Source organism: Diabrotica virgifera, chromosome 8 (genome assembly GCF_917563875.1).
Source record: "Diabrotica virgifera virgifera chromosome 8, PGI_DIABVI_V3a".
Taxonomy (NCBI): domain Eukaryota; kingdom Metazoa; phylum Arthropoda; class Insecta; order Coleoptera; family Chrysomelidae; genus Diabrotica; species Diabrotica virgifera.
The window spans coordinates 200,166,150-200,178,375 of record NC_065450.1 but is presented as its reverse complement, the minus strand read 5'-3'; the positions used below and the strand labels follow the sequence as shown (position 1 = coordinate 200,178,375).

The following is a 12,226-nucleotide window of genomic DNA, read 5'->3' as shown; positions in this document are numbered from 1 at the left end:
GATCTCAAAAAGGATTAAATTATTATACATTTTTGAAATCAGTATTTTAAAACCTGTTAAATGAGGTGTCACGTGATGTACTTTACCATTTAAAAAAATCCAAGTTATGCCTGTCACCTGAAGAGGGGTCGCGTAAAGTTCGAAACATTGATGCTATAATATACTACGGTTAGTTTAAAAATCGACCTATTCGAGCGTTTTGCTTATATTCTTAAAATAAAGAAGTTAACAGGGGGGGGGGGGCAACACTTATTCCACCGCACTGTATGATCTGTAAGTTTCATCGGTTCAAAGTCCTTATTATTGAAACGGCTGTAGTTAAAAGGGGTTGAACGAGTCACTGATCACGAATGTATGCCAATTTAGAAACACCAAATCTTGATCAATTTTTGTCTAACAGAAAAACAAAAAAATACATGATATTCAGAAAAGCAAATCTGACTTTTTTTGTATTTCGAGACTTTTGGTATCTCTAACAATTTTTAAGTTATTTTGAAAAAAGCATATTTTTCAAAATTTAAATTTTTAAAAATTTTACTTTGAAGCCAAATTATTTCAAAAATAAACACTATTTGAATCGATGAAACACATATCATATAAACACAATATAAGTAAAACAATTTATGGAGCGGCAACGATTAATTTCATTTAAGTTGCTAATTAGGGGGTGGTCTTCCCGATTTTTTTTTTGCAAAAACAAAAGGGACCAACTTTATTTTGAGCGTAACTTGCTTAAATTTAATGCTAGAAACTTTTCGTAAAAACAGAAATAAAGCTTTTTTTAAACACTTTAAAAAAGTTAAAATGGGTTTTCCCCAAAAAGTGCTTAATTTTTTGGATATTTCACGTCGAAATATTCTATTTGAAATTTGGTGAATATGAATCTATATTTCATTGGCTATAACTCTGGTTCTACGAGATCCAGAGACCTAACGCGTACACCATTTTTTTTACTTTTTTATTGGCTATATTTTTGCTAAGAACGGTTTTTTCGACAAAATACTTACTTTTTGAGTTATTTGCGAAAAACCGTCTAAAAATGTGGTTATTTTGTTGAAAAATGAACATATTCACTCGCAAATAACTCGAAAAGTGTTGACTTGGCGAAAAAGCTCTATAGAACAAAAGTTACTTAAAATTAGTCAGTTTACCCATTTCCGGAGTTGCTTTGGTCATATATTTTTTCACCCCCAAGAGGGGGTGAAAGTCACCCCCAGGGCAAAAGCACACGTCGGCACAATATCACTTTTTTCTTTGACATGTAAGCTATGCGTATGCCAAATTTCATGTCAATCCAAGCGGTTCTTTAAAATTTAGAGCAAAAACCGTGAAAGAATGGACTATTAATAAAATTTCGTAAACCATAAACATATAGGTAAATACTGAGGATGTGAAGAAAAGCAAGAAAAAAACTATAACAATTTCTTTTGATGCCAACATATTTTGCCGTTTTATTTATTTTCTAGTTAATTGTATTCCAGACAGCGCCGGATAAAGGGGCGAGCGAGCCGGGCGACCGCCCGGCGCGCCAAGTTTTGAAGGGCGCCAAATTTTTAGGGACGCAAATTTTCATTTGTTACGTATCTACCAACAATCTATTTAAAAAAATACAAGAAGATCAAATTTTAAATTATCAACAAATTCATGAATAGACAGCGATACTATATTGGCGCTTATGTCATCATACCCCTCATTGGTTAAATAATATTTTTACTTATTAGTATCTCTGTAAATTTGCATTAACACTGGCGCGTGTGCTTTGTGAAACAAAAAAAGTTTTTTAAGATATTGGTTGTGGAATTAATGAATTTTTATTATATTATGTTAAATAAATTTCGGTAAGTAGCTATCCACGTAATAAAAAAAATTACTAATGTATAATTAAATTTATCGTAGGAAGTCATATCTACTATTAAATGTTACATTTTCATGAGGTAAATGACGAGAATTTTGAACATTTAAAGTGATTTTTTAAAATTATTATTCTAATCGATCTTAGTAAATAAATTTACCTATTCTTTCATTGTAAAGTGATTTATTTCTTCTTTTAAATTATTTTTCTACCAAACTGGGCATGTATCAATTAAGAATGACGAGTTCTTCTTGATATGAATGTATAGAAACCTATTTCGAATACATACGTACCTTGTAAGCTTTAAGATGTTTTATTTTTTGCATAAAAACGGCGCGTCGTCGTATGAAAAAAGGGGTAGATTTTTTGTCATAAATTGAACGAGGAATTCCAAAATGATTTTTTATTTTAAACATCTCAGTGACGTACTATTTTTTTAATGCAGACCATTACCGGTATGCGCGCCAATGATCGATATAAAATTCTTAATTGTATGAAAAAAGAAAGATGCGCAATAACTTTGGAGCAATAAATAAATCGTCAGCTTGTTAGAAAAATCTCAAGACAGACGTTTATAGAGCAACCTGTCATCATTTTTCATGTAGAATTACTCCTTATAGAGTTTGTCGCACTTATTTACATATAAACACCATGCATCATTTCTAAGAATTTACACAGTTTTCAGGGTATTCCTTCACTCAACCGTTCTCTCCAGTTCTTTCTATTTTGCCAGTCCCCTTCCTGCAGATTTCTTTTTTCCATTACTTCGTCCACTTCATCTCTGAAAGATTTTCGTGGTCTGCCTCTCTTTTTCCTATGGGGCTCCACTCTGTTATTCTGTTTATCCATCTTTTTTGTCTGCTCTTATAACTGTCTGTACCAGGTTAATTCCTTCTGTTCTATGTAGTCTATTATATCTGAGTTCGTTCCCATTCTTTTCTTAATCTCTTTTTTATTTATTTTATCTCTTTTTGTTACCCTGAAGCTTCTTCTCCTTATTAGGAATTCCATCTCTGTTGTTCTTATTTTGTTTTTGGTTTTCTTATACAATTTTCACACCCATATGTTATACTGGATACTTCTTGTCATGGTGTATATATTCTTCTTTTTATAACTATTTCAGTTGTTTCTTTGTTTAATATTATGAAACCTAAATACTTGTACTTGTCTGTTCTTTTGATTCGTGTACCTTCTTCTATTTTCAATTGTTTTATTTGTGTATTCTACATTGTTAGGTATTCAGTTTTCTTTAGGTTTATTTCCATTCCAAATAGTTTGCCATCACTATTTGGTTGTCAGCAAAATTAGGGTATATACATACGTATTCGTTTCTTAATGGTATGCCCATTCCTTTACACTTTCCTCTCCATAATTACAGGGTTTTTTTCAGAAATATTTTTAATGGGAAAGGGGATGTGGAGCAGCCCTGTAGCAGTCCCTTTGTCGTCTTAAATGGACTGCATATTCTGTTGCCCATTTTTATAGCAACTTTGTTATTCTTGTAGAGTGCAATCTCGATTGTTTCTTCCATTGTTCCCATGTCCTTGGGTATAGGTGTCGATTCATAGGCCTACACAATATAAATAGGTAAAATAAAACAATTAATGAATGATTTTCAATTGAATTTAGATGATTGTAGAGGCCAAGGATATGACAACGGCTCTCAACATGAACGGAAAAATAAAGGTGTACAAGCTCGTGTTTGCAAAGAATATCCTCGTGCTTTTTTTATGCCATGTGGATGCCACTCCATCAATTTAGTCATTAGGGATGCGCATGCAGTGCGCACAATCAACATCTTTTTTGGTATTGTACAACATTTATACACATTTTTTTCTGTTTGTTGAAAATGTGCATTTATCTTTATCTTTTCTCGTTCCTTCGTCGCTTGAACTTAAAATGCGCTTGTTATGTTATGCCATATGTTGCATCAGTTATTAAAATATATGTAAAAATACCTATATTTAATCAAGAAATAGTAGACTACTTATTATTAATTATAAATAGTTATTTATAATAAATATTGTACTATTTCTTGAATAAATGTATTTTTACATAATTCTTTATTATGAAATTTTGATGTTTTGACTTTTTTACTATTTTTAATATTTGCAGTAAATTTGTATGTTAGTATGAAAGGGCGCCAAATTTTGTTTTGGCCGGGACGCTCAAAACCCCAGAACCGGCCCTGATTCCAGTCTTCGTATTTTCGAGATTGTTGCGAAATTAATGGCTAATGAGACAAACAGACAAAAAAAGGCGAACTAGACTCTATCATCTTCAAAGATACACCAGAAATAGCACCAAAAATTTATAACGAGAAGAAAATACAAACGACTTGAATATGCAGAAGAAGAAAAAGGGAGGCTTTGAAAAAACCAGTATAAGAAATCCTAGAGCATAACGACAGACACGAAAGCAGAGAATTCTATGAAAGAATAAATTAAAGAACAGTCATAACAAAATTGACGATATACAAAGGCAATGGCGGAGAACTACTAACAGAGAAGCAAAAAATTATAAAGAGATGAAAATAATATTTATTTTTTTATTTAACATGCTCTACAGACCTTGGAGGCCTAGGGCTTTACAACTTAACAATAACAATTTTACATAATACAAATAACAATATATACTAATGTCTTATATTTATTATATAATTTGATTTAATGACTATGTAAAAATTGCTGCACTATGTTTCTCCACTGTATCCTGTTTTTCGCTTTCTCTTTCCAGTCTGTAATTTCCATCGATCCTATATCTTCTTGAAACTTTTCGTGCCATCTTTTTCTTGGTCTACCTCGTCTCCTTGTCCCAACTGGTTTTCTTAATAGTATCTTCTTTGGCATTCTTGACCTATCCATCCTCTCGACATGACCTGCCCACCTGATTCTTTGTGCCTTTGTGTATCTTGTTATAGTTGGTTCCTTGTAAAGCATCCTTAATTCTTCATTAGTTCTTCTTTGCCAACCATCTGCCGTATTTTTTCCCCCGAAAATAGTCCTCAGTACCTTGCGTTCCCATCTCTCTATCATTTCTTCTTCTGTTTTGTTTAGTACCCATGTTTCACATCCGTAGGTGACTGTTGCTCTTATTACAGTTTGGTATATTCTAATTTTCGTCTTTCTTGATACGTAATTTGACTTTAATAATTTTTTTAAACTGCCGACCTTTCGGTTACCTTTAGCTATCCTGTGCTTTAGTTCGTTTTGCTCGTGTCCTTTTTCATCTATAATGGCACCTAGATATGTAAAGTGATTTACTCGTTTAAATTTATATTCTTTTCCATCGAACGCTGTTAACTTTAACATATCTACAGGTTCTCTTTCTGTGTTGCCTAGCACCATATACTTCGTCTTTTCTTCATTTATTTCTAGGCCGAATTTTTTTGCCTCTCTGACTAATCTTCTCATGATTTTCTTTAATTCGGTATTAGTTTTTGCTAGCAGTGTAAGGTCGTCGGCGTAGGCCATGCATTGATGTTCGTTACGGTAGATCGTTTCTTGTGTTTCTATTCTGCTGTTCCTTACAATTGTTTCCAAAACTAGGTTAAATAACACAGTTGATAGAGGGTCACCTTGTCTAAGTCCTTTTTTGACTATAAACTCTTCCGATTTGTGACTGTTCCACACTATTTCGTTAGATGTCATATTTAAGGTAATTCTTATTAACTTGATTAGCTTTTCTGGTATTTCCATTTGCCGTAGGGCTTCATACATTTTTTTCCTATTAATTTTGTCATAGGCCTGCTTAAAATCTATGAATAGTGCATATAAAACCATTTTATATTCGTAGCAGCTTGTTTGGATTTCTTTTATGTTAAATATTTGCTCTGTCGTCGATCTATTGTTTCTAAAGCCTGCTTGGTATTCTCCTATTAGTTTCTCTGCGTATACCTCTAATCTTTCTCTTACAATCCTAGCAAATATCTTATAGCACACGTCCAGCAAAGCAATACCCCTGTAATTCTGCAACATCGTTGCATCCCCTTTTTTATGTAATGGGATTATCCAGGCTTTGGCCCACTCTTCAGGCATCTTTTCTTCTTTCCATGTAAGTTCTATCAGTTCATACACCTTTTCCAGTAGTTTTCTTCCCCCTGCTTTCAGCATTTCTGCACTTATTTCGTTTGGCCCTGGACTTTTATTGTTTTTCAATTTGCTTACAACTCTTTGCACTTCGTCTTTGGATGGTTCGGCTATTCTTATATCTGCACCCACTGTTCTGTCTTCGTCCTCTCCCTGATCTTCATCATCACTGTTTAGTAACGTTTCGAAATACATTTTCCATTCTTTCATAACTTTTCCCGGCTCACTTACTAGCTCTCCTTCTCTGGTCTTTATGTAGCTTGTTTTGCTTTGGTAACCTTTTTCTACTTTTTTTACCTCTTGATAAAATGATCTTATTTCATTGTTTTTAAATTTTTCTTCTATCTCCTGCAACTTTTTTTCATTGGATTCTCTCTTTTTCTTCCTGCAACTTTTCTTTAACTGTTTTCGTACGTGGTTATACTCTTCTCTGTTTTTGTCGTTAGGGTTGGTCAACATACGTATTCTTAACTTTTTCTTCTCTTCTGACAGCTCTGCACACTCCCTATCAAACCACTCCTTAGTTCTTGTCTGTTTTTTAATTCTGGGTATCAATTTTCTGCTTACTTCTTTTGTAATGTGTTTTATTTGTTCCCATCTTTCTTCTACATCTGTGGCTTCATTCTTTGTTTCCAAAAACATTTTTTCTATTTCTTCTTGATACTTTTGCCTGGTTGTTTCTTTTTTCAGTTCAGCTACTTCGTATGATTTTGTTCTTTTTGCATCCTTTTTTACAACTATTTTTTCTTCTACTTTACTTTTACATTCAATTTTTACTAAAAAATGGTCTGAACTGCAGTCTTCTCCTCTCATACTTCTGACATTTGTAATAAATTCCGCGTGTCGTTTTTCTATCATTACATGATCAATTTGGTTAACGGTTTTTCCGTCCGGAGATGTCCACGTACCCTTATGTATCTCTTTCCGCTGTAGCTGTGTACTTCTTACCACCATATTTTTTTCCATTGCAAAACTTATCAGTCTCTGTCCGTTGTCATTTGACTCGTCGTGTTTGCTATGCTTTCCTACTGTATTTCTGTAGATTGCCTCTTTCCCCACTTTTGCATTTACATCTCCCATTATAATTTTGACGTCATGTTTCGGTATCTTTTCATATTCCATCTCCATTTTTTCATAATATATGTCTTTTATCTCTTCATCTTTTTCTTCGGTAGGGGCGTGTACATTTAAAATGCTTATATTTCTTTTTTCCCCTTTTATTCGTATATAACACATCCTCTCCGATATGGGATTAAAACTCATAATCTTTTCTTTTAGACCTTTTCTTATAATAAAACCTGTTCCCAACATCCTATCTGCTCCTCCACTTTTGAAAAAAACCACATTTTCTAATTCCGATATTTCTGACCTCAATTGTTTTGTTTCTTGTACCGCTACAATATCCAATTTATATCTCCCTACTTCTTTTACTAATTCCTTCATGGCTCCTTCCTCATAGGTGCCGCGTACATTCCATGTTGCCATTCTTATTTTCTCTTTTTTCCCTTTTTCCACTCTTCTTTTTTCTTCACCCATTTCTTTACCTTTTTCATCATTCTCTACGTAGTCAGACTTTTGATCTCTTGGCTTTTCTGACTTATGGTTTTGTTTTGCCTCGTTATCTTGTTTATACTTCGTATTATCATTTTCCAATCTCATGTACTTGTCCGTTGCTTTAGTCGTTATACTTTTTGTAGTCGTTTCTGCATTCCTTTTTAGTTTTTTGGGAGTCCTCTCTGGCTGTTCTGTGTGCTCTCTGTCAGTTTACCATTATCCTTATCCCATTTCATATCTTTTCCATTAATATTTAGCTTCATATACCCTATTTTTATTGTATTACCCTTATCTTTTTCCTCCTTCGCTATTTTCCTAATTATAGCCTGTATCTCTCTTTCCATTTTTGTCATGTCAGACTCTATATATACTCCTTGTCCTGTTATGTTTCTAAGTTTACTTTTGTTCCTTAATACCGAGATTTTATCCGTCATATTTTCCATTTCTGCCAGAAATGATTTATCACCAATTTTATTTCCTTCCCTCAGTTTAACCTTTATTTGCAGATTTGCTTCAATAAACTGTTCTAGTTTTTGTTTAGTAGACCTGTTATCATTGCTATCGAGAGTTAATCCTTTAATTATTATGTTCTTTTTTCTTTTATCCTTCTCAATTCGTTCTATTCTGTCATTTGCTTCATTGAGTCGTTTTTCTAACTCCTTATTCTTTTTCTCCAGCTGTCTGACGCAATCCAAGGTTTCTTGTTGCTCTCTGCGCAAGTTTTTTAGTTCAATCATCATATCTTCATTTCTTGACATAATTGTCTGCATCATTTGTATCATCTGTTCATTTTGGTTATCAATCTTAGTCGGAGTTCTCCTCGTTACCTTGCTTTTTCTGAATAAATCTTCCGCATCGTACCCATCCCTACTTCTCTTATTCCCGTTCTCTTCGCTGCTGCTTTCATACTCCACTCTTGCCGGTCCCGTCTTCTTAATTGCTCCACCTCCACCACTGGCCATTTTTTAGGGATTATATTAATTTGTGAATTTATTTATCAACAATTATGTAGATAAAAATCTGATTGTTTACTTTTTATTTTGTTGGGTATCGATTAGTTGTTTAGTTGTTTTTGTGGATTATCAGTCACCCAGCGCCAGAATTCCTAGTGTCTAATGTATAATATGTTGTCTATCAATTGGTGCTAAATATACTCGCAAATGAGGCCTTTGGAATATGTATGCAAATTACTGTACAGGTCTAGTGTAAAATGTGTTGCCTATCGACCGGCGCCAAAAATTACCCACAATTCAACCTTGCGGATGGGTAATTTCTACCAATCGACGTCACAACACCTTATATTCCCACAATTTGTTATCTTTTCGTCCTTATTCGATGGTTTATTTGTTCACTAACACTCTCACTGTTAAGTATTAATATTAACTTTTTCCCTATAACACTTTTGTAAATTAAAAAGCTCGTTACTATCCGAAATACGGAGAAAATAGCGGAGCAAATAATTTGCAATGTTTATCGATACAGTGGCGTCTCAATCTCAAATGAAAATAATACTTCAAAGAAAACCTAAACGCAGTGACAATGCAAATGAACAAAACGAGACAATACTTATATTATACAGCGGAGCAATACATTGAAAATCCGAGTTATCAAGAAGTGGTTCAGATAATAAGGAAACTAAAAAACAAAGCCAGGGACGGAAGGACTTTCGACAGAATTATTAAGACATGGAGGATCCGAACTCTAAAGCGAAACTAAACTAAGCGAAAAGCGAAACTAAACAAAAATATCGCAGAGGACCACAAAAAAATCAAGTGGTGGCTGCTGAAAGATGAGAAAGAAGGTCTATTCAGGAGAAGAATAGTAGAAAAAAATCTGTTGGAACATGAAAGGAAGCCCTAATACAATTTGGAGAAAAATGGCCAGTAGTATTAGAGAGACTGCTACTGAAATACTTGGTAAAACGTCAGGAAAAAAGTTTGAGGATAAAGAGACTTGGTGGTGGTCAAACGAAGTACAAGGAAAAATAAAAGAGAAGAGAAAATTATATAAAAAGTGGCAAGAAACCAGATCCGACACAGATCTTCAAAACTATATGGTGGCGAAAAAGGAAGCGAAAGTAGCAGTAGCAAAAGCCAAAGCAGAAGCGTATTCAAACCTATACGATCAACTTGATACCAGGGAAGGCGAAACGAAGATATATAAAATAGCCAAACAGAGAGCAAAGAAAGCAAAAGATTTTAATCAGATTAGATGTATCCGAGACGAAAATAATAAAATACTAGTTCACGAAAGGGATGTGAAAAAGAGATGGAGAAAGTACTTTGACAGCTTATTAAATGAAGAATTTGACAGACAGCCTGTAGAGTCAACGGAGACAGTAGCAGCAATAGTCACCAATATAACCAACGAGGAAGTGGCTCAAGCGCTTCAAAAAATAAAGAAAGGAAAAGCGGTAGGACCAGATGATATTCCTGGGGAAGTATGGAGAGCATTGGGAGAGACAGAAACAAGGTGGCTAGCAGGTCTATTTAATAGAATTATGGAAGTTGGACAAATGCCAGACGAATGGAGAAGCAGTATACTGGAACCTGTTTACAAAAACAAGGGAGATATACAACAATGTACAAACTACAGGGCTATAAAACTGCTTAGCCACACCATGAAAATATGGGAAATAGTAATTAATAGACGGATACGTGAAGAGACCGAAATATCCGAGAATCAATTTGGCTTTATGCAGGGTAGATCAACAACAGATGCAATTTTCATTATAAGGCAGTTGATGGAAAATACAGGAGTAAAGAAACAAACGCTCATATGGTATTCATTGATCTTGAGAAAGCATATGATAGAGTTCCTCGAGAGATTCTGTGGTGGGCACTCAATAAGAAAGTAGTCCCTGGTGAATATGTAAAGATTGTGAGGGATATGTATGAGGGAGTAACGACTAGTGTTAGGACAGGTGTGGGAGAGACTGATAAATTTCATGTGAAAGTAGGATTGCACCAAGGCTCTGCGCTTAGTCCGTATTTATTCTCATTAGTTTTGGACCAGATAACAGCGAAACTACAGGGTAACATTCCATGGTGCTTAATGTATGCTGATGATGTCGTGTTAGTAGGAAATAGTGAAAGAGACTTAGAACAAAAACTGGAACAGTGGAGACAAACTCTGGAGGAAAAGGTTTAAAACTTAGTAGGGCAAAAACAGAGTATTTGGAATGTTCATTTAAAGATGGAGCTACTACAAATGGTACTACAAAACCTGAAAACTGTGAACATAAGACAATGGAGGAAAAGAGCACAAGAGTCTGAATGGAAACATAGCCAGATAGACAAAGACCGATCCAGAGTTAAGATGCCAAGAGAAGAAGAATTTTACAGTCTCCATCTTACCACTTTGTATTGCAACACGAACGTCAATACTCAATATTGATTCGATGACAATTCGCCAATTATAAGCTCGAATTTTGTTAAATTCACATTATTACCAACGCATCGTCAGTATATATCAAGTTGTTGGAGAATTTTTAACCCATTAACCAATTCTTTCGTGATTTCGCGCAGAACCTGACAAATCTGACACCTTCCTGGTCTAAAACGGTGCTTCAAATAAACAATTACAAAATAAATATCCCAAGTCTTACCTAGCAAACGTTCTATTACACTGGGGACAATTATAAGGTTTGTCGTTCTTGTGCACGCTCTTCAGATGCGCCGAATACACTGCTCTATCAGCAAAACTCATCAAACAGCTGCCACAGCTGTACGGAGTATCGGTATTGTGAACGCTGGCTTCGTGATTTAGACACTCTGAGCTATCCGTAAAGGCGTGGTCGCAGTACTTGCACATTATCACGCCTCTTCCCTCGGGCTCCGGTTCCGGTTCGACGTCGTTGGACTCCCCGTTTTCTGCGTCGCTCGGGGCGGCGTCCTTCTCCGACTCGAAGTCCGATTCGTAGTCGTAGGCTTGCGGGTCCACTACCATCACTACGTTTTCGTCACCTAAAACGATAACACAATGATATATTGAAATCCTTAATGATATAAGATATGCCGATGACACTGTCATATTTACTTCAACTCTACAAAGTCTGGTAAACATATCCGAACGGCTGAACGAAAAGTGTTCCATATATGGTATTAAAATGAACTTACAAGAAAACAAAATTCATGGTCATTACAAAACATCCAAAAGACAACGAGGCACTCCATATTAATAATATCCAGATAAAAAGGGTAGAAAAATACAAATAGCTAGGAACAGTCAAAACGCAGAACAAACACAAGAGATTAAAAGACGTATAGAAATAGCTGCTGCGTTTGATTATGGGGTGCAAAATGAAAGGTAAAAGAGATGTGAGAAGAAGACGAACCTACTGGTTACGAAATCTAAGGGAATGGTTTAATCTGAGCTCTAATCAACTAATCAAGTGCCCAATTGCGACCACATGCGTTGAATGATATAATTAGTGCACCCAATAGGTTAATATATCATAAAAGTATCTCAATTGCGGATATAGCCGCAAAAAGTACTCACAGTTGCCACCAAATTGACAAAGTATTTAATTTAAAAGATTTGAATAATGCTCTCAAACCTATCAGAAGGAAATGGGAAACTGATTACAAAATAATTGCAAATAAATCTACAAACCATTATTTCAGTATTCACCCTACAGTTCCAAAAAAACATTCCTCATTTCACCTTTAACTATAATAGACACAAATGTCAGTATTGACTCGTTTAAAATTGAACCATGGTCGCTTTCCAT

General features: G+C 34.7%; 1 protein-coding gene across 1 annotated transcript in view; it reads right to left on the bottom strand.

Moving 5' to 3' along the window:
• LOC114328243 (gastrula zinc finger protein XlCGF26.1) overlaps positions 1–12,226 on the bottom strand; it is a 95,872-nt gene that overhangs the window by 61,910 nt on the left and 21,736 nt on the right. Inside the window, exon 3 of the mRNA XM_028277034.2 lies at positions 11,102–11,459. Within this exon, the coding sequence (XP_028132835.1) occupies positions 11,102–11,459 (358 nt within the window). The remainder of the gene's footprint in view (positions 1–11,101; positions 11,460–12,226) is intronic.